The sequence below is a fragment of the Solea senegalensis genome, linkage group LG1 (genome assembly GCF_019176455.1).
Source record: "Solea senegalensis isolate Sse05_10M linkage group LG1, IFAPA_SoseM_1, whole genome shotgun sequence".
Taxonomy (NCBI): Eukaryota; Metazoa; Chordata; class Actinopteri; order Pleuronectiformes; family Soleidae; genus Solea; species Solea senegalensis.
The window spans coordinates 11,118,317-11,138,858 of NC_058021.1; the positions used below are offsets into that span (position 1 = coordinate 11,118,317).

At 41.0% G+C, this 20,542-nt stretch overlaps 3 protein-coding genes and 1 long non-coding RNA gene across 5 annotated transcripts in view; 1 reads left to right on the forward strand and 3 right to left on the reverse strand.

The window, feature by feature from the left end:
• Nucleotides 1-7,135, reverse strand: part of LOC122771422 (myomegalin-like) — a 41,243-nt gene extending 34,108 nt beyond the window's left edge. The window contains exons 1-4 of the mRNA XM_044029072.1: nt 6,878-7,135; nt 4,205-4,251; nt 4,043-4,110; nt 343-453 (exon numbers count right to left, since the gene is read on the reverse strand). Of these exons, the coding sequence (XP_043885007.1) occupies nt 343-453; nt 4,043-4,110; nt 4,205-4,251; nt 6,878-6,927 (276 nt within the window). The 5' untranslated portion in view covers nt 6,928-7,135. The remainder of the gene's footprint in view (nt 1-342; nt 454-4,042; nt 4,111-4,204; nt 4,252-6,877) is intronic.
• Nucleotides 7,136-8,468: 1,333 nt separating this feature from the next.
• Nucleotides 8,469-10,482, reverse strand: LOC122771502. The gene is made up of 2 exons (XM_044029114.1): nt 9,874-10,482; nt 8,469-9,485 (listed from the first exon to the last, which is right to left on the reverse strand). Exons 1-2 carry the CDS (start codon nt 10,076-10,078, stop codon nt 9,247-9,249), a joined length of 444 nt encoding a protein of 147 aa, XP_043885049.1. The 5' UTR covers nt 10,079-10,482; the 3' UTR covers nt 8,469-9,246.
• Nucleotides 10,483-10,710: 228 nt separating this feature from the next.
• Nucleotides 10,711-14,789, reverse strand: LOC122771508. 2 transcript variants are annotated; one of them, XR_006360608.1, is made up of 3 exons: nt 14,358-14,789; nt 13,514-13,608; nt 10,711-11,458 (listed from the first exon to the last, which is right to left on the reverse strand). It is a non-coding gene; the product is annotated as an uncharacterized LOC122771508 (long non-coding RNA). The 2 variants fall into 2 exon arrangements; XR_006360609.1 differs by lacking the exon at nt 14,358-14,789 and adding an exon at nt 13,715-14,317.
• An 801-nt stretch (nt 14,790-15,590) lies between these two features.
• LOC122771482 (transmembrane 6 superfamily member 2-like) lies at nt 15,591-19,689 on the forward strand. The gene is made up of 10 exons (XM_044029080.1): nt 15,591-15,885; nt 16,404-16,507; nt 16,592-16,689; nt 16,777-16,880; nt 16,960-17,042; nt 17,131-17,255; nt 17,567-17,668; nt 17,778-17,870; nt 18,463-18,582; nt 18,821-19,689. The coding sequence occupies exons 1-10, from the start codon at nt 15,794-15,796 to the stop codon at nt 19,028-19,030; spliced, it is 1,131 nt and encodes a 376-aa protein (XP_043885015.1). The 5' UTR covers nt 15,591-15,793; the 3' UTR covers nt 19,031-19,689.
• The last annotated feature ends 853 nt before the right edge of the window (nt 19,690-20,542 follow it).

Below are 20,542 nucleotides of genomic sequence, written 5' to 3' on the forward strand. Positions count from 1 at the left end.
ATGTGACTGGAAACCAAGCACACACACACACACGCACAAAGTGATTTAAAGTTGTGTAGTCCTTTACTAGTGGCAAGCACTTGGTAAAACAAACACCCGACGGGTCCCACCACCTCAGCTGCGTCAACACACAGTGAAAGTGGGTGATTGCCTCTTTTGGACTGTATTAATAAAGTTATCATCTGAAGGTACCAAAGTACCTACTCGGCTGTTCAACAAAGCACAAATGAACTAATGCTAACCATGTGAGTGTGGTAATGTTACTGAAGAGCATAATCTCATTCACCATCAATCAATCAGATTGACATTAACGTCCTCATACATCGTGGGAGCTGTACTCACCGTGCGGTAAACATCCTCACTGCTCTCCTCGTACTTCTGCTGAATCCTCTCCTCCAGGAAGTAGATGCGGAGCTTGAGGCTGAAGTTCTCCTTCTTCAGGTCATTCAGGTGCTGTGACAAAGTTCGGTAACCGTTAGACATGTCCATCAGAGAGCACTGACACTTCTCCACATGTCCGTATGTATAGGTCAGAAATAAACGGTCGTCGTTTTTGACGACGTCTCCGTACTGTATGGGCACACAGAGTCCATTTTAAAGGACACTGACTGTCCTGCCATGTCCTTGTATTAGAGCCAGGTAACCGTTAGACATGCTACCTCCTTCTCCAAAAGAGCATGATGCTGTACAAATATTTACAAAGCAGCATCCCAGCTTCTAACAGGCCGTTGAGATACCATCTACAAAACCACACGTTTACACACACTTAAAAACTAAGACATTCACACACACACGCACACACACACACACACACACTAAAGTCTAATAGGGCGTTTGCAGTGCAGAGGGCGACTCTGCAGCCCGGACGGTCAGAGATGCAGCCATGTCAGCTCCATGGTGAGATCTGGTCTACTATGAGACCGGACAGCGGCTTATCTTACTGGAGGAGACATCCCTGGAATTTCAGACTGCCAAGGGACATGATGGGTGGAAGGGGAGAAGAGAGGGGGGGAGGGAGAGAGGGAGGGAGGGGGTGTAAAAAGGCTCAGGGTTCACAAGCACTTGTGATATGAAGGCAAATCTCACTGTGTGCAAAACACACAGCTGTTGAAAGGTAAAGAAATGAAGAGAGAGGAAGAAGATCCCTTTTTGATGTTTTCATGTTGTCTACTTTCTCTTGAGAATGAATCGTATGTGTCCAGTTTAAAAAATGACCCTATCCCCCCTTAAATTTTTGTTTGAGTCTGAGGATTGATTCCTGTTGAGGGAACAGCTGAGAGTCTCAGCCTCCATCTTATGTAACCTCAACACTCAATTACTGCCATTTAGTCTCAGTTACATTGAGGGTATGACTGTCTCCATTATATTTGTTTTATTCTGGTAATAGAACTAACTTGGGCTGCTTAAAACAAATGTATCAAGCCAGGAAACACAGTTCTTATGTAGGTTTCATTTTTTCCGGAGATACTATACAATAATCCAGGCCATACAGTAATCCCACAGGACCTTTTTAGTGTGGAGTTTGCATGTTCTCCCAGTGTGTGCGTGAGTCCAAAAAACATGCAGAGGTTACGTGCATTAGCCACGTGACTGTAGGTGTGTTTATTTCTGTAAGTTTGCCTTGTGATGAACTGACGATCTATGCATTATTTTATGGCATAACATTATACCCACAATATTACTAGTCCACCAAACTATAATCCAACCATAAGTGCAGTCAATAAACAAACATACAACATGCGAGAAGTGCTACTCAAGTGTGCTGAATAATATGTCCCTCTGGTGCTCTTTAGTTTGAGAAACAACAAAATCTGAGGCACTCGAGATGGTAAAATGAAAAAAAAGAAGTATATATATTGTGGCTATTGTCCAGGGTGAACCCCGCCTATCGCCCTATGTCAGCTGAGATTGGCACAGAACCCCCTGCGACCCTCATGTGGAGGCTAAAGCGGTAGAAGATGGAAGACGGAACGATGGAAAGACACAAAATGGCTGTCATTAATCAGAATGGCTCACAAAATCATACAGTCCCCAAGTCACAGATCATATTCATATAATCTAATAAAATCAAATGTTTGTATTTTGTGGTGACCTCCATGGTCATGCCTGCTGCCAGACCCGAGTCCCTTAGTGGATTTGTCATATGTGTCACTGATTCTCCCTGTGATCAGAGCTGGTGATGGGAGTGGGGAAGACAGGTGAGAGGCTAGATGAAATAGGAGAGCTGGCTGGGACCACTGAGCCATGGTGCTATTAATAGGAAGGTTGTCCTGAATCTCACAGAGCAGAGAATCCCAGAATGTTCCTCAGAGATGAGTGAATGGCAAAAGAGAATCAGAAAGGAGACAGGCTCCATGATAAACGATTTCATCTTCACTAAAATCATGTCTCACATTAATGTGTTTGAGACATGTAACCTACACATGCGGTTATGTCATTATTAGATCTGGATGCTCTCCGTGAGTGTGGCTATTAAAGTGTCACATTACATGCTGCTGCTAAATAATTCAAAGAGAAGATAGGCTGGGCACCAAGCACAGTCTCTACATGACGTCATGATCATAAAGTGTGTTTTTGAACTACTTATGACTCAGTGGAAGCTTTTGTCTTTTAATCTAACCTTTAATCGCGACTTCTTTGTCTGAAACGTTAGCAGCAGTTGGAGTAGTTCAGTGAGGTGTCTATTACAGCGATTAAAGCGAATGATCTTCTGACTCGGTGCCGAGTGGGATGCAGTGGTTTGGTTGGTGGGGGATTGATTACATGTTACATTGTTGCACACAACTAGAACACCGACACACAGTGATTCTGACAAGTCCAGTACTGAATGACAGGCATACAAAGACAAGCAGTGTTATTTGACAGTCAACCAGCCGCCCGATTTATCAACCCACCAGGATTATCCAGGTATTCCTGACTCAGATTGCCTCTGCATGTTCACACTGTCATGCTTGTTTTTAGAAAAGGCAGGTGCCACTGTGCTTTCACAGTGTGACCACTCTGTGTTTGTTTCCCCCGCCTGTTGCCCTATGTCTGCACCAGCGACCCTCATGCGAAGGATAAAGCTGTACAAAATGTACTACCCTGTGCATCTAATATTTTAAACAGCCATTTGGGCTCACACACAGTGCCACACCTCCCTCCCCTCCAGCATGAAGATGAAATCCGTCTGATGACGGTCTGTCTCAGGGCAATGGAGAACTTTAATCCCTAGTATTGAAGATTAGTGTGTTTGATTTGGTGATCAATGTCATACTGTTTGACTGTATGAGATAATCAGCCTTATGTTAATGGCACTATTTTTTACAAAGAGGGCAGATGCTCCTCATTGGACCTTTGCTGGACAGTGGACTCAAGGGGTGAAGGTTGTCTTCAAATGGCAAAAGAAGTAAAAAGCTATACATATACTGTATATATATGTGTATAACTTATATATACACACATAATGTTTATATATACTGCTGTAGACTAAAAAACCTAAGATAGGTTTGAATTATAAGGTGACTAAAACCTAAAACTAAAACCACAACCAATTTGGATGGTCCACAAATTGTTTCAATGATTAGAGCGTGTTAATTAGAGAGAATGAGTTGTTTGACACAAATGCACATCTACTATACATATATCCATTATCTTCATGCTAGAACGTATTTTGTAAAAGGTCAATTTTTTTCGGGAGTCATTAGCTACCGTTTTTATTCCAACCACGCTACACAGTTTTATTTTTACTGATGAGAAATTAGGCCACGCTGTAGCCAGAAGCAGACTTTAACCACCAGGACAGTCCAGGGTGTTTTCCATCCTCCTTTTCAGCACAGTATTTTATTAAAGACACATACTGAGCATGCGTCATTGTGTTTTCTGGCGTCTGAATGCAACGTCACTGAATCAGGTCATCAAATCATGTAGTAACACGTGTATCCACAAGATGGCCCTGTGGAGCCCATAATCAGACTCAGCCACAGTGATGTTTATCATACCAGAGGACCAGACTGGGCCACTGACATCAAACTCTGTGATCATTCAAAATAAAGGCTCTTACCTGCTCAAACTCCTTGAGTGTGTGCAGCTGGAGAGGAAGGGAGTTGCCTGTTTCATCACTGCACAAATCTAAACAGAGGAGAGAATATATATATGTATAAATAAATTGCCAGATATAAAAGAATTAACAATCTATTTCAAATTTCAAATAAGAGCTATGTACCTGTCATGTGACCTGTGTTCTTGGATGAAACGTCCTGTTCCACAGCGCTGTCCAGTGAAACAAAAAAAGGTACTGATCAATATACTTAGCACATGAGTGAGCGAGAGAGAGAAATAAACCTGTGACAAATATCGCACGCCCACAGCAGCCTATCCTTTCCATTTCTAGAGGCATGAATATCACACAAAATCACCCACTGACTGCCTTTGTCATTCCTGCAAGCTGAGACTTTAACTGGAAAAAGCCACTAAAACCTTTTCACTGTAATAGCACCATTCAATTTGCATCTCTGTGGGAGAATGGGGGTCACATCAGTGAAGGGTGATTGTGTGGAGGTGGGGGTGCAGGGGGTCAGCTACAGACTACCCAACTGTCTGTCTCTCAAGTAAGATTCTTATCAGTGGAATGTTTTTTAATCCTTTAATCTGCTCTGAGAGAGCATTTTAACACAAAACAATACAATAATGAAATTAACACCTTAAAGCGAGAGCATACAAAAACAGGGCAGTGCAAGGACCACACCATGCGTCGCCTTAGAGAAACACTATTTTTGCCATATCACGGCGTCTTTTACATTGCTGCTTTACTGCCCATCAGTCCTCCTCATTCCACACTCTGCACATTGTAAATTCCTGCTGTCAGCTGCTGTGACACAAAATGTAAAGACAGTTGTTGCTGCGTGCCAGAGATTTAAATATTCACCAGGTGGGTGCAGTACCAGTACTCTATATTTTACTCCACATATCTGACATGGTCCATGGGTCTGAGTCAAGAGTTTGAGTCGAGTGAGGACGCCATAACTCTGAATCAAAACAAGTAACCTTGTATCACAGTAAGCAACAAAATAACATAGATGATGATGGGAGAGGAACAAAACATGATGATGATTTTATGATCAGAATCTTACCTTATTACATCGGGGCCCTCTGTGTTGAGCAGAGTCAGCAAAACACACATGCTAACATAGCGGCTGCTTAGGGCCTGAGTGGCCACAATGGGGCCCCCAAGAGCACTTAAAGAAGGAAATTATATTTATACAACCGAAATGTCTAGGTCAGATGGAGGACGACTGAGCGCACTGTCCTAAGGGACCAACCTGACCACATGTGTCCAACATTCTAACGTCAATTTTTTGATGGTGGGAGGAAACCCACGCAGACACGGGGAGAACATGCAAATATCACACAGGATGGTCCCAGACTAGGAGTCTGTACCTTCTTGCTGTGAGGCAGCAGGGCTAACCTTATTCTATATTATTATTATTATTATTATTATTAATAATAAGAATAAAAATAAGAATAATCATACAAAGATGCAATATAATGTCAATAAATTTAAACAAATACCTAAATGCACTAGTCTGGATTTGTTTGTTTTTCTCACTAGTATTATTATTCTATGGATGGACTTCCTGGTTCCTGGTCAAAGCCTGGGATGGAGTGACTAGGCTTGAACATGACTCCCAACAGATTATTTTGGGTCTGACTTCGAGTAAAATTTCAGTCTGACTCAAGCCTGTCCCAGATTTTCAAATCTGACTAGATTTTAAAAATCGTGGGAGACCACAGACACAACGAACTTTGTAACAGATTTTGTTTTAATCTTGAGAAAGAACAGACTAGACGAACACACTTGGCATTTAATCAAATAATATCAGGGAGGAGACTTGGGATCTCACAGAAACCCGGACTGTAGACGTCATCAGTTAATAATAGCTGTTGTGGGTGCAATGTTTTATGCTGAGAAACACAAAAAAACTGTGGATGAAGTCATGGCTGAGAAGACAGAGTCAACTTGGTTTATACAAGTTATAGTTCTAAACAAAAGCATCTCATCGGTGAGCTTGCCAAAGTTAACGACGCGGGGTTCTGCTCACGCTGATCAAAACATGTTTAATACTTACAATTTGAATTTGGAAAGACTCAGATGCGTCCAATGACCGTTAACCCCTGACACTACAGGATAATTTCGCCAGATAATCTGTTCAAATCATCTTAAAATCGTCCGTCACCCACGATTGTCAGAAGGTCCAGACGGGGACCGAAATCTGGCCAATTATCCTCACACAGGTTTAACTGTACAAGTATTTGAAGTCAGGTTTTAGTTGGTCTAACACAATAATTAATGTTATTAACGTCATGTACTCAATATAAAGAGGCTCAAATCACATTTTCACTTTGGGCCCCATAAAGTCTTGGTCCGGCTCTGGTTAAGTGTCTCCTTGACACAATCACCTACACACACACACACACACAACTGGACACGTGTGTCACTGTACTGCGGAGTGCTCTTCAGCGCAAATTGGGTCAAATTAGCCTCTTTGAATGCAATTACACCTCAGAGGAAAATCCGATCATGAAAGCACGAGGGTAAAAATAGTGTGCATGTGGCGCACTACGACACTCGGTGTCTGAACCGAAATCACCGATCATGGCTTCATGGCTCTCACTGATCTGTAAAGCATGCAGAGAATTGCAGATGGCCACTGTGTTGACACAGTCACGTCCTTTGTGGAGGAAAGGCCTTTATTGTTAGTGCTTATTGTTAGACACACAAGTGGCATTAACATCAACACAGTGTGTGTGATTACCTCGAATCAAAGATCGAACCGTGATGGTTATGTTAAAATGCCCAAAGAGCGACACACGCGCACGCACGCACGCCTCTCCTCACCTCTCTGACTGTCCCCAGGTCAGCTCCGCCGATGACGAGCTCCAATCCATAAAGGCTAATTCTTCAGACAACGGGCATCCATGCCGGTGAGCCGCAGCCTTCAAATCACCCGTGTATCAGTCATCTTAACGGAGCCATCATCACGGTCAAACACGACCACTCAGGAACATTGTCTACGCCGTCGACGCACCGCACACCGCGCACTCAGGGCAGGTTTGCCGTGCCGTGTGTGTGTGTGTGTGTGTGTATGTGAGGATGCGCGCCCCTGAAACAGCAGTGGGATGGAGAGGGAAAGTCCCCCCTCCCCTTCCTATCAGAACAGAGAGAGCAGAGCTGCTGCTGCTGCTGAGCTCAGTCATAACCACCATCACACTTTTAAACATACTAACTTAAAGGGCCACTTCAGCCCAAAGAAATACACTGTTTTACTCATTTCCAGAGATAAGTGTGTTATTTGATGATCAGACAGTGGGACCTGAGACACATGTCAACAGAGGAAGTTGTGTGTTCTGTCAAGTTTTATGAATACAAGATCTGATAGAATAAAATAAAAAAAATTGAACAAATGTCAAATTTGGTCAAATTTAACAAACACGGCAGCATCATAATGATTTTAAGTTTATTCTTCATTTTAATTACAAGGTGAGTCAGCAATCCTCATCATCTCAAAACAGCCAGATTCTGAATATATATCTCTATGTTGGTACTATTTACTTTCTCACATTAGAAATCCCACCAGTCTTAAATCATGCAAGCAGATGAGCATGTTTTTCTTTATTGACTGAATTAAACAACACACGCTCCTTATCATGATTTTTAATATTTCCAAAGGGTTTTCCTCTTGTGCCTCTTCATGTGTTTGGGAGGTTTTGTTGATTTTATTTGTTTTGATGCTATCTCAAGATCCATTATGGTTTTGATCATGTATTTTTTTTTTGGTCGCTCCAACATCTTTCATCTTTTATCAAAGTGAAGGTAGTGAAGTCAACTCAGGGGTCGTGCTCTAGGGGGACAAAGTTAATAAGATTATGTCATTGTTTGCCTTACACTCAGTAACAATTTGTCCCGAGGATGTGAACAGTTGCTTTGATAATCATGTTAGAAGCCACAGAAGAACTAATGTGTGTTTTGTCTTTAAGACGAGACAGAAACAGCTTTGGACAAGAAGGACGAAGGCCTCAGACATGAGTCTCGAGAATGAATCATTTTTATGAAAGAGAAAATACTGTACATGTGAAAAGATCCCTGTATTTCCTTTACTGTTTCAGCTGTGGTTGCAGGAAACATACGAGCCCTCTATGAACCACAGTACCCCATATTATGACATGATTATTGTACACAAACAAGGGCTAACTGTTCTCATTAGGGTTGTTTTATGCCATTCTTGAGACAGGGTCAAGGTTCACAATGTTATTCAAATGCCCCAAATATCCAAATAGTTGGAATGGATTCTATTACAGAGACTGAAGCAGACTCTTGGGATCTCAGATACTGCCCTCTGCTGGTTTAAATCATATTTACCATATTCCTTCTCTCCCGTGTGTGTGTCCAGTTGCAAGGCTATTATTATTATTATCATGAGCAGCAGTAGTATTGTCATCATTATTATACTGTGATTAAAATCAATATCAGTTTAATATCTTTTCATCATTCTATGCTACTGCATTTATAAATGATATTGTACAGACACGTCCTCTAGTGTGACATCTTTAAAGAATCATTCCAAAATGCTGGTAAAACAATCTGATGTGCAACATGTGGACATTTGATATATTTAAAATATATTATTACACATGTTTTATATTCATACATTTGACCCATGAATATGTGTAATGGATTCATCCATGCTACATATGTATATAAAATTAAGTATTGTATTATTATTATTATTATTATTATTATGACATTAGCTAAATGGGTTTGTTTTTCCTTTTATGTTTGTTTTAGTGCAGTATTTCTAACCGTATTGTATATAATTGTACTGATTTTTACAACTGTGCATATTCATTCTTAGGATGAGCATGAATAGATGCTACAGAGACATACTGTACAGATGTACATTACACATATTTATGCAAGATTGTGATGAGATTTGAAATAATCTGAGATGTAATGGCAAAGACTGCTCACTGTGTGTGTGTGTGTGTGTGTATATACTACAGTATGATTACTGTGCTGTTGTAAATCAGTTACCACAACCAACACTAGATGTCCTTCTAAGACCAAGCTTTAGCCCCAACATGAGCGGAATAACCTGACCATCATTACACAATAGAAAAATCTCACAGGAATAATGTATTTATCACAGATTAAGCAAATAAGATAACAACAAGTCTTTGAAAAAAATGCGATCCTCCTCATTCATTTCTTCACTGAGTACTCCTCCCAAAAGCCACTCGGGGTCCTGTCCTGGACACCTGAGGCTCGGTGGAGATGATCCAGATGGCAGGGGCTTTAATGAAGTCCCTGTCAACGTTCTTGTTCTCCTCAGCCCGAGCCATCGCCTCCAGTTCAGGCGAGGTCTCCGGGCACCAGTCAGCCACAAACTTATCCTTTGCCTCACAATAGTTTACCACCACTTCCTCAGGCTGTTCTCCAAGCATCCAATCTGGAACACAGCCGGAGGAGAAGAAGAAGAAGAAGAATTATTTTATTTTGAACATAATGAAGAGCAAATGCTCACTTTGCAAGCAGACATACAAATCAAATCATTCACATTCATTAGCTTCTTCTCATGATTGAAAAGGAGTGAGAAGAAGTTTAAAACATTTCACCCCTTCTCCTTGAAATGTGGCTTCCTGTTGACATCAACATTTCATCACATAATTCTTACTCATATATACAGTATATATATATGTATATAAATAAAACCAGACATATACACTCCTGTACATATAATCTATACCAACATGCATATACACAGGAGAGAAAACATAAGGAAATGAAGGGATAAATGTCAAATGAATGCACTGAAGCACACAGGTTGAGTAACAAACCTGCACAGTCGTGGAAGAGGTCCTTGATGAGGTGCCCTATGATGGCATAAAGAACAGCCAGCAAGATGAAGACAGCCATGAGCAGGTAGAGGACATATTTAGGCAGGTGGATGGCGTCCCGAGATGGAGGTATATACGACTCAAATAACACGGTCCCGTCATCCTCCTTGTAAAGAATATTCAAGCTCTCCGTCGTCCCGTCCATCGTCGCGTGGTAGTCTTCAGAAGTCTGCTACAGTCAGCCAGTGGGATATCCACTTAATATTTCTGTTTCATCACTGTCGTGTCAGTAAGACGCCATGCACAAAAGCTTTCCCTGGAAATCCCTGTTACTTCAGGTAACTAGAACATGAATAACCAACTTCATTAACTGTCTTTAAGTTAACCTTCTAAGGAAAGTACATCCGTATCTCTCACCCTGATGGTGTTTTCATTTTGTTTCTCTGCCAGTCTGTCTGCATGTCGAGCTGCTCAGTTGGAAAAAAAAAGATTAGCTGCAGTGGCTTGAGGTCATTCAAGGTCAGAGGAATGGCTGCGGAGGCATCTTCCAAGGATACAGAGAAACATCTATCTGTCTGTCTACGAATGCTGTCTCTGTGTGCCTCATTACTGGACATCCAAAACACATTGAATCGATAGCAGCTGGACTCAAAAGTTTTTTCTTGGAGATGACTTTTGGATAACGATGACCTGGGTGAATGAGAATCTACACAGACAGTGTTTAATATGGCTGATATAGACTAATCCCTGGCATATATGAACGAAGGTCACTGCCGCTGACTCAGCCAGGGTTTAGAGTGAGGTAAGATGGATTAATGAAAGCGGACAAGACACAACTGTATTAGTGGGTTGTTTACTGGAGAGAAAGTTTGATCCAGAAATCAGAACAGGAAAACACATGTACGTTATCATCGGTAACACATTACAGCAACAAGCATGAACACGATTAAATGACAGAAATGTTATTCAATTTCATAATTAAAATGATTAATATGTTACAGATTTTTCCCATCCATTGAAGTGCCTTCAAGTTATGCAATTTTTAGATTTACAATCTCAAAATCAAATGCATGATAATGAGACGATTGACAGTAGACCGCGGTTTCATCAACTTTTTCATTGACGATGTCGTTAGGAGACGACATTTTCTTGTCAGTTCAGCACAAACTACAACAAGCTTCAGCATCACTACGGCAAAGAGACAACACTGTGCACTGCACCGGGATAAGATGTGACAAAAATGCACGTCAACTACGTCTGTGACTAAATTTGATTCACTAAAAACTCAGAGGGAAGTGACATAAGGAGCCACAGGGCAGGTGAAGGTCACGCTATGAGATATCCTTTTTTCTCCAGGGTACAATGACGAGATGGCACTTCTCAGTGGAGCAGGAGTGAGTGGATGGATGATGAAACTCTCCATCTCCCAGGTGGAAACTGGGCAGCAGCCCATCTTTTTCCTTCTCCATCCTCAGCATGTCTTTTCCCATTAGTGCACTAGAGATAGTCAGTCGTCATTCTTCTTCACTGTCTGCTCTGCCTTCCTCTGTGTCATCCTCCACTGGTTTGGGACCAAGAATCCAGTCTGTGAGAGAGAATTTTCTCAGTTAATAATAATGTTTTTAAATATACATGAAGTTTAATTCAATTATTGTGTGAAGCCTGTAAAGAATCATATATACACATATATGTATGTATATATATATCTATATATATATAGATATATATATATGTAATTTTATATTTTCTGTGGCTCTGGAAGTAAAATAATGATGTCGTCTAAACATGCATTTAGATCCCATTTTCTATGCTACACAAATGTATGAGTATGTACGAGTTTGCAAGAATGTAGCACTTTGGTATGCAAGAAATATCTAATTGAATTTGGGGAAATAAATGATCTTCGATGAAATGTCGGCATGTCTATGTTGCTTAAAGGTACAGTGTGTGAAATTTAGTAATATTAATTGGTGAACGTTGCAGCTGAATATCCCTCACTTTACCCTTTACTTCCAAGTGAGAACCTTCAGTTAGCTTAAACGTGTTTAGTTTTTTTCTATTGTGGGCTACTGTAAAAACATTGTGGTCAAAATGGGTAATTCTGGGTAATGAAAAACAACAGTTAATATAATAACATGATTGTACACTCTTTGTTTTATTATGTATCTTAATGATATGACAGAGAAACGGTAGGGCAACTTTAACACGTTAACACACAAACAGGATAAATCTGAAGGAAAGTCATCAAACAAACACGGTCACCAAAAAGGACAAAAAATGGGAAGACGAAATGTTCACACCACTTTGATTCCACGATATAGAGTAAGAAAAAGGTCTTGGTGACGCCACAAACACGGACACCAACATGGGGCAGTGGGAAGGAGAAGACACAGCCTGGGGTTACCTGCCAGGTCATGCATCAAATCTTTAATCAGGTGTCCCACTATTGCGTAAGTGGCCACTAAAACCAACACCACCCCAATGAGAACATAGACCACATTCTGTGGCAGAGTTACAGCGTCTCTTGCTGGGGGGATGTAGTCCACAAAATAGGCCTCCTCCTCCTTTCCTCTGGGCAGCTGGAGGAGTCGTCGCTGCTCAAACACCATCAGTGTGAGGTTCAAAAGTGAAGCTCCTCCCGAGGCGTTCAGGGACATGACTGATTGTTGGCTTGTGGGTTATTTGGTAGAGTTGATTTTGACTAAAAGGTCAGCTGCTCCTTTTAAAAGGAGAGGCTGGCTATGACTACGATGTAACTTTAGGGCAGTTTCTTTGAGTGACACCAGATTCATTTCTTTCTCCGATTCATTGTCTTGTAGTAGATCCGAGCTCCATCAGTGGAAAACTGGTGATACAGGTGCATCAGAGGGGACGAGGAGGAGGAGGAGGGTGAAGAGGAACTGAGTATTAGAAGATTTACAACATTTTCTGGAACTTGAAAAGAATGGCAGGGATGACAAAGTGTTTATTGTTAAAAAGCTATCATACTGTCTCTCAGGTGCGAATGTCACAGAAGAGTGCTACCAATGCATAGTTCAGCAGACAAGAAGAATCTCACAGCATAAGTGTGCCACTTCTCATAATCTGGCGTCTAGACTTAAATCCCAGCACTCCCCCTATAAGATTTTCAGAAAGGGGGATTCTTAGTTAAATATCCAGTGGAGCAAAGAATGTGAGATGAAGGAGAGGTGAATATAGGACAGACATAGTTAATAGGATTGAGTCTGTCACAGAGTTATATCAGCTTTCCATCTGCAGGGATTAGAGATATGAGTGAGGAGAGGTAGGCAGTAATATGCCAAAGAGGCTTATGGTCCTCCATGACCATATTGCATATGGATACATAGGATATATACAGCATATTACAGTAAAACCATTCCTCTTGGGTTTAAACTGACATCATTTTACACCACATGCTTTAACCACCACACATTCCATAAATATCCTGTCACATCATTTCACTAATACTGTATGAAATTAGATTTTTACAGCTCATTTCTTGCTTTGTAACAGAACAGATGGGCAGTAAATATTCCCTTGGGTGTGTATATATCTTCCACTTATGAAAGAGTCACATGACATTAATAAAGAGAAATATGGCAACCAGCCCTTCAATACAAATACAAAAAAACCTCCTTACCTTGAAGTCAAGACTTGACACAGCTCCTCTACTTTTTTCTTTGACTTGTCCATGACAAGGACTTTCAATTTAGCATGTGTTGTACACAGATCGCTCTAGAAATAACCACAAACATGACAGAAGGTTAAGGTCATGCACACAAAAGGCTTACCGTAGAAGGTGCTCTCTCACTGCATACCCGGAATGAAAAATAAAACCCACCATCAATGATTTGCGCTACAAGTAAATTCTGATTTTAAAATGCACTTTCATCCATTCACTGTTGGTGGAGCATCGTGGTGAGCCATAGGTCGCTCTCTCTCTAGGATTTAGACTCATCCTCCTTTGTAGACTTTTGCATTTGCAAAAACTGAGAAACAAGGAAATGCCATTCTACGATGGTGATGGCTACATTCGCAAAGAGAATGAACCAAGAGACTGGGTGGAGGCCGTAGTAGAAGATATGCGTCATGTTGAGCGATGTTAAAAAAAAGAGGTACGTTTGAAGAAGAAAATCAAGGTGAAGGAAAAACAAATGAGATGAATGTGTGTGCGACGGAAGGTAAAGCAGTGAGGTATCTGAGGGTGTCTCAGGACGGAGATGGTCAGGAGAATAAGGCTGTATCTTCTATGGTAATCCTTGGAAGGATTTGGTTGACTCATGCCACCGTCATAAGCAACACCCTTTCCCAGAGTCAGCAAACAGCAAAACACAGGATGGAGTTCATTTACAGTACCATCACCTGAGGTACCTGTTGACCTGTTTGAGCTGGTGCCAAGAATATTGCTACAAGACAAATTCACAGACAATAAATCATCAACATATTCTCGTGTGTAAAAGGTTTAAATGAATGCCAGACTCTACCTGTGATGAGGACTGCTTTCTTATTTACTGTACCATCCATTCACGTCCACGGTCGGGTTCTAGAGTTTCTTCAGAAAAGCACTACAAGCTGCACTAGCTTTAAGCAAAATAACACCTAGTCACTCAGTCAAGTAGGTCCATATTGACAGTGACTCCCTCAGGCCGGGGTGACCACCTTCTTCGGTTTGTCTTCTGGCTCCATTACCCACTTTAAGTAAGCATCTCCCAGGATGAACATCCAGTAGACGACGGTTAGAGAGGTGTTTACTGTCATGATGCCGATGATTAAAGGGTGCAGCATCGTGGCAAAATAAGATGACAATTTAAAAAAGCTGTCTGCTGTGTGGGCCAAGGGTTATCTGTACGTCTGATTGAATCAGTGAGCTTCTTCTCTCTTTGTGAAGTCCCCACCCCTCTGCTCTCTCTTTCCACTGGTCACTAAGTTTCTGTGGCTACAGCAGCATAATCCTCTTCAGCCGCTTTGTTACAGAAGATAAAGTTGCATTAGATGAAGGCCTGCTTTACAAATGTTGTTCATCCATAAGATGTTGTTGCATAATGCACGTGGTCATGATCTGCAGTGGCATCAGCCACTATTAATGCAATAAATTTATATGATATGATTTGTTTTAAACAACACACTAGCCAAACAACAACATAATCCAATACAATATTTGGTCTGATATGTATGTTCTCTCTCACATAATTATAATATAATCCAGAATTAAAGACCAGAGACATCAGATGGAGTAGTTAATCTTAATCTTACACCAAACAGGACAGATGGCTCCTTAAAAGAACTCCTGGGGCCACAGGAGACAACAATCCAACCTATGCAATGTGGCAATGATTAAAAAAGCTGGGGGAAAAAAGTCTTAACAGACTCATCAGGTACCTAGAATCCAAATAGTGAAGGCTGCTAAAACACAAAAGCACAAAAAAATGGTTCAGGGGTAGAAAGGCGCCTCCAGCAGGGGGCAGTCTCTACTAAAGTGAATGCTGAATAATCCTTAGTGGTCTAGAGGATTCACCAGCAACACGTGGAGTCTCCTGTTGTGGACTTTAATGGTAATCAACAGTAACCAAATATTAAATCCATCAAAGAAAGATAAATGCGTATTTTACGCACGGATCGGCAATCATTACCTGCACTTTGCGCACGTGTCTTTTAGATCGTCAGCAGTCAGACACAAGTGCACGGTTGAACTTTGAGACCTGATAGATAGCAGAAAATTGGAGCAGCAGTGTGTTGTTTCATCACAGATCAAAAGCCAACGGGGCTGACACTCCTTTAAAGTGTCCCCTTCCTTTGGCGAGCAGTGGCGGAGAGGACGCTGGTTTCCAACATGCCTCTTTAGGCGCGTCGTTTACCTGGGAATATTATTCTGGACGTTTCTCTTTTTACCCCCCAGTAGGTCAGACAATAAGTTTGAACAATGATCCCGCCGGTGGAGGTCTCCGTGTTTCTCATTTCCCTCTTGGCTCCTGGAGTTTTATACACCTTGAACAACATCCCTGCACTTCAGGAGTAAGTGTGTGTGTGTGTTCCAGGTATTATGGTATTATATTGAAGAAACCTAAATATGTTTACAAAGTCACATTATGGGGACTTGTCTTCCTTATAAGGACAAACAGCAAGTAAAAATAAAATATTACATTTTAAGCAAAAGACATGTTGTATGGTCAGGAGGATGTGGGGTCAGGGTTAGAGTAAGTCTCCAGAAAAATGAATGCCAGTCAGTGTAATGTCTTCTGAAGTCGTGCGTGTGTGTGCGTGCGTGCGTGTGCTCCCACTGAGTCAGCCTGCTGTCTGGATGCGTTGCACCATAGATCCACTGATCCACTTAATAGACTTTAGAAGAGTCTCATAACTGGGAGTGTCTTGAAATTGGCTGTTTTCACACCAATGCATTTTTTCAAACCTCTGCCATGACTTTGGAGTCATGCTGCTCACAAACAGACAAACACAAACATGACCTCCTTGACAGAGTTATTTTGAGTTAAATTCTTGCAGTGTCCACATGAACTCTTACTCTCGTTCCTCAGACCTTTACCTATCCTGGGGATGGGAATGGTCATTTTAGGGTCCGTTCTTTTCGTCCTCCTCGTCACCGTGCAGCACAAGAACAAAGTGGACCCTTTATTCTATGGTACAGTAAGATACAGACACATTTATCAGCAGTGTGAAGGTGGCGTGAAGATGCAGCAATGTTGTGTTTTGTGTGTTTCTGCAGTGTTTGCAGAGTTCTCCTTCACCTGCATGGTCGGCCTGACCAACGCTTTAGAGCAGGACGGCGTCATTTCTGGCTTCATGGGCTTTTATCTAAAGATGGTAAGATAACTTACAGCACGCTTCTAAAAGATTTCTCCCTGGGTTCAAAGTAAAGGTTGTCTTTGTTATATGTTGCCATCTCTTCAGGGTGAGCCCCATCTGAGCTCTGCCTACGCTGTTATGATGTCTTACTGGGAAGGAATTGTCCACTTTGTCCTCTTCCAAACAATCATCCATCGCATGTTCAAAGGGTAAGCTGTGGTATGACCTCTGTCTGTGTTTGTCTCGAGTCCGCTCTTAATAAAATGTGTTGATTTTCTTTCTATTCAGGAAGTCGTATCGGAGCCTGGGCCTGCTGTGGGCCGGCTCCTCCATCGCCCATCAAATTGTTCTCATTCCCGGAGTGGTCATTGGTGAGAGCTGCCTGAAGTGTGGATGTACTGTAGATCACGGAGTCTTGTCTGAGACCATGTCTGCTGATGGTGTAAACATGTTGTGCAGGTAAATATGGCTCAGACATTCGACCAGCCTTTTGGAGGAACGTGCCATTCTTTGTGGTGCCTTTCTGGGCCGCCTCCCTGCTCTTTACCAGACCCAGAGAGATGCCAGTTATCACAGCAGACAAGGTAAATTACAAATTTAGAGACGTTTACAGTATTCTAAACATCTGAATAGAGGTCTGGACCCTTTTCCCCCTTTTTAGATTTTGTATTAACTTCTGTGATTAAAAATATCACCTAAAAGAGTGATTTTTGGTACATCAAAAATGTTTTTTTTTTTCTATTGTCACACATATAAATCATGTTATTGGACTGTGACTGACAACATATTTGCTAAATCAATCGTTGCCCGTTTGATGTATTACCTTGGCATGAATCACTTTTATGGTATTAAACCCACTTTACACATTAAATGAGAATGCCTGTGTGTTGAGAAGGTTGCAGAAGAGCAGAAGAAAGGTTTGCTGTCCCGACCGGTCGACCTGCTCCTCTCTCTTCTGTTGATGGGAGCGATGGCCTTCTCTGTCTTCAGAGGCTTTGTGAGTAAAACCGAGTCAGCGTTTTTTAAGTGTTCCTGCCTTAAGTCACGCTGATATTAGTGAACATGTATGACATTAATACAGTGTCTCTCCACATGCTCTGCCCCAGGTGGTGCTCGACTGTCCTCTGGACACCTGTTTCACCTACATCTATCAGTATGAGCCATATCTCAAAGACCCAGTTGGCTTCCCCAGAGTTACGGTATGTTTTAGTGTTTCTAGCGATGCTGTATAATTATTTCTCAATCACTTTATTGGAACACATCCAGAAATTCTGGGAAACGTGTGTGCAGTTTTTAAATAACGGGTTAAAGTGTCGAGTATTTAGTGTGACCTCCCCTCAGACTTAAACAATAGCATGAGACATGAGTGGAATCTTAATTAATATTACTGTAAAATCCTGTGTTTGTCCTACTATTTCATGCCGTAAAACATCTGCTGTGAAAAAGGTCTATTTCACCAGTGTGTTCAAGACATGCTTTAGCCATTCATACACATGTTGTGCTTATATATATATGTATATATATATATATACACATGTGTGTGTGTGTGTGTATATATATATATACATGTATGTATATGTGTATATACAGTATGTGTATGTATATATATGTATATATATATATATATATATATAAGACCAACGTTCAGTCACATCAAATCCATATTCAAATCCATATGCCAATAAACACTGATTTTGACAGTCTGGTGGTGCTTTAAGACCTTTGCACAATACTATATATATTTAAAATGGACTGTATATTCTTGCTCATCATTCTGCACACTTCTTTTAGATGCTGGTGTATTTATTTTATGCTCTGCCCCTGCTGGCTGTTCTCATCTATGGTCTGAAAACACCTGGGTGCAGCTGGATGTTGGACTGGACTATCTTTTTTGCCGGAGCCATGGCTCAGGTAACTGGTTATTATTCGATTTTGCTGTTGTAATCTTGTTCATGATACAAGATATGGGAGCTTTATTGTCCTATACAAATAAATAATCAAATTTCAAATTTTTAAATTAAAAAAAAGAAGTGAAATTGCAGTTTAAAAGTGTTTTTTCAAAAAAAGAAAAAAGAAATGGGGTTTGAAAACCTTATTTTAAAAATGTCTGATGTTATCTTTCTTCTGCTTGTGCCATTATTCTCTTCAGAGCCAGTGGTGTCATATTGGTGCATCTTTGCACTCACGCACTCCCTACACGTACCGGGTCCCAGTCGACAAAAGGTGGCCTGTTATCACCCTCAACGTGTTGCTTGCTGCTGTGCCAATTCTGCTGGCCCTGCGCTGCTACACCAATCCTGCCTTTTTTATGAAACCTGTTCCCAAGGGCCAGACCAGCAACGAGAAGAAGAAAGACTGAACGGTACACTGGCCGCAGACTCTAAAAGAATACCTCACACCATGACAAGGCTAATGTTTTCTGGGGACTCTCTTTAGTGCACAAACTGCTTCAAAAACACACATTTTTGGCCGTAAAACCCGGAGAAAATCTCAAAGCATCAATCACGACGAACAGCACTCCCTGCATGGACTATTGGACTCTGATAAGAAAGCAGTAGATGAAGTTGAGGGCTGTGATCATCTTGCACAGCTTTGAGGTGACTCATATAGATACCCAGATGGTGTCTTCACAAACTACCTGAATATACAGGTTGACAACACACTGCTGGAAAATAAAGTCAGGACAGCTTAGACTTTGTTTTTACTGATCCAAAACTATGAGGATAAATGAACACAACCAGTAACTTTCACCGGAAAATAAATAACTTCAGACTTTGTGACATGGAAAATGGTAGTTTAGCTGGTGAAACTGAAACTGTGCAGTGTCTGGTTGCACATGTTGCCACTAGAGCTACATCTACCTGAGATTTTAAGATTTCATTGAGCTGAAATTAGAAACGATTCTGTGTTTTTGGTTGATGAATGACTTAAAAATTCTGTCCATTGATTCGACTAATTTAAGTAATGGTTGTGTCTGTGTCTGCTGTAGTTTTTATTTTGTAAAAATAAAACCAAATGTTGCAATATCTGTGAGTCTCTGAACATATGTGAACCTTTAAGGTTTTATAATTATGTATGAAACCGACAGATGACACACTTTCTGCAGAAGTCAATATTGTCATCCGGTGATATCACTGTGCCCTATGTGCACTGAACTGCTGCTGCTGTCAAACTGATAAGCAGTGAACCAGGGATCAGACGAGCGATGACACACTGCTGCAACACAAATGGTCACATGATGCGCTACAGCCATGCTTGGTCCGGGCAGTTTTTCTCCTTGGTGCTCATCTGAAGACATTTAGTTAAATTCAAGGCAAATGAAGAATAAACGGTAAGCGTGTTCATTTTTTTCTCACTTTATTAAGAATGAAATACAACAGCAGGACAAAAAGTCATAAGAACACCAAAATAGTGGATGACCCATCAAATATCAAAAAGGACCAGAGACAAAAAAAAGTGTGACATTCTACCCATCATGTAAATATAGCCGTGCAAAGATCAAAAGAATTTAGCAATTCAGATACAATCAAGTAGTTACCTCAAGAAAGTAGAGTATAATCCCATCCAAACTAACTGTCCCTGGATTATATGTATTAGTTGAGGGTGCTTTTATATGGAGTTAGAGGGCGTCTATTGGATTGGACACGATGATTGACCAAGATCAGCCAATAACAAACACCACAATATTTACAATACAGAGATTAGAGGCAATCAAATGATTAATTTTTATTACTGATTGATTGTTGGACTTGTATAGAAAAAGATGTTACATTGGTTCCTCTGGAGTTAATAAAGCATATTCACTTGCAAATGATCAATAATAAATAGTAACAGTACACAAAAAACAGCAAATGTCAGTAAGATTAAGACA

What these genes read in the sequence shown, in the direction of transcription:
- LOC122771502 (XM_044029114.1), bottom strand. Translation starts at nt 10,078, where the DNA reads ATGGACGGGACGACGGAGAGCTTGAATATTCTTTACAAGGAGGATGAC. An exon ending in CCTCTTCCACGACTGTGCAG is followed by an intron (nt 9,486 to 9,873) that starts GTTTGTTACTCA and finishes GCTGTGTTCCAG; the next exon opens with ATTGGATGCTTGGAGAACAG.
- LOC122771482 (XM_044029080.1), top strand. Translation starts at nt 15,794, where the DNA reads ATGATCCCGCCGGTGGAGGTCTCCGTGTTTCTCATTTCCCTCTTGGCT. An exon ending in AACATCCCTGCACTTCAGGA is followed by an intron (nt 15,886 to 16,403) that starts GTAAGTGTGTGT and finishes CTCGTTCCTCAG; the next exon opens with ACCTTTACCTATCCTGGGGA. An exon ending in CAGTTATCACAGCAGACAAG is followed by an intron (nt 17,256 to 17,566) that starts GTAAATTACAAA and finishes TGTGTTGAGAAG; the next exon opens with GTTGCAGAAGAGCAGAAGAA.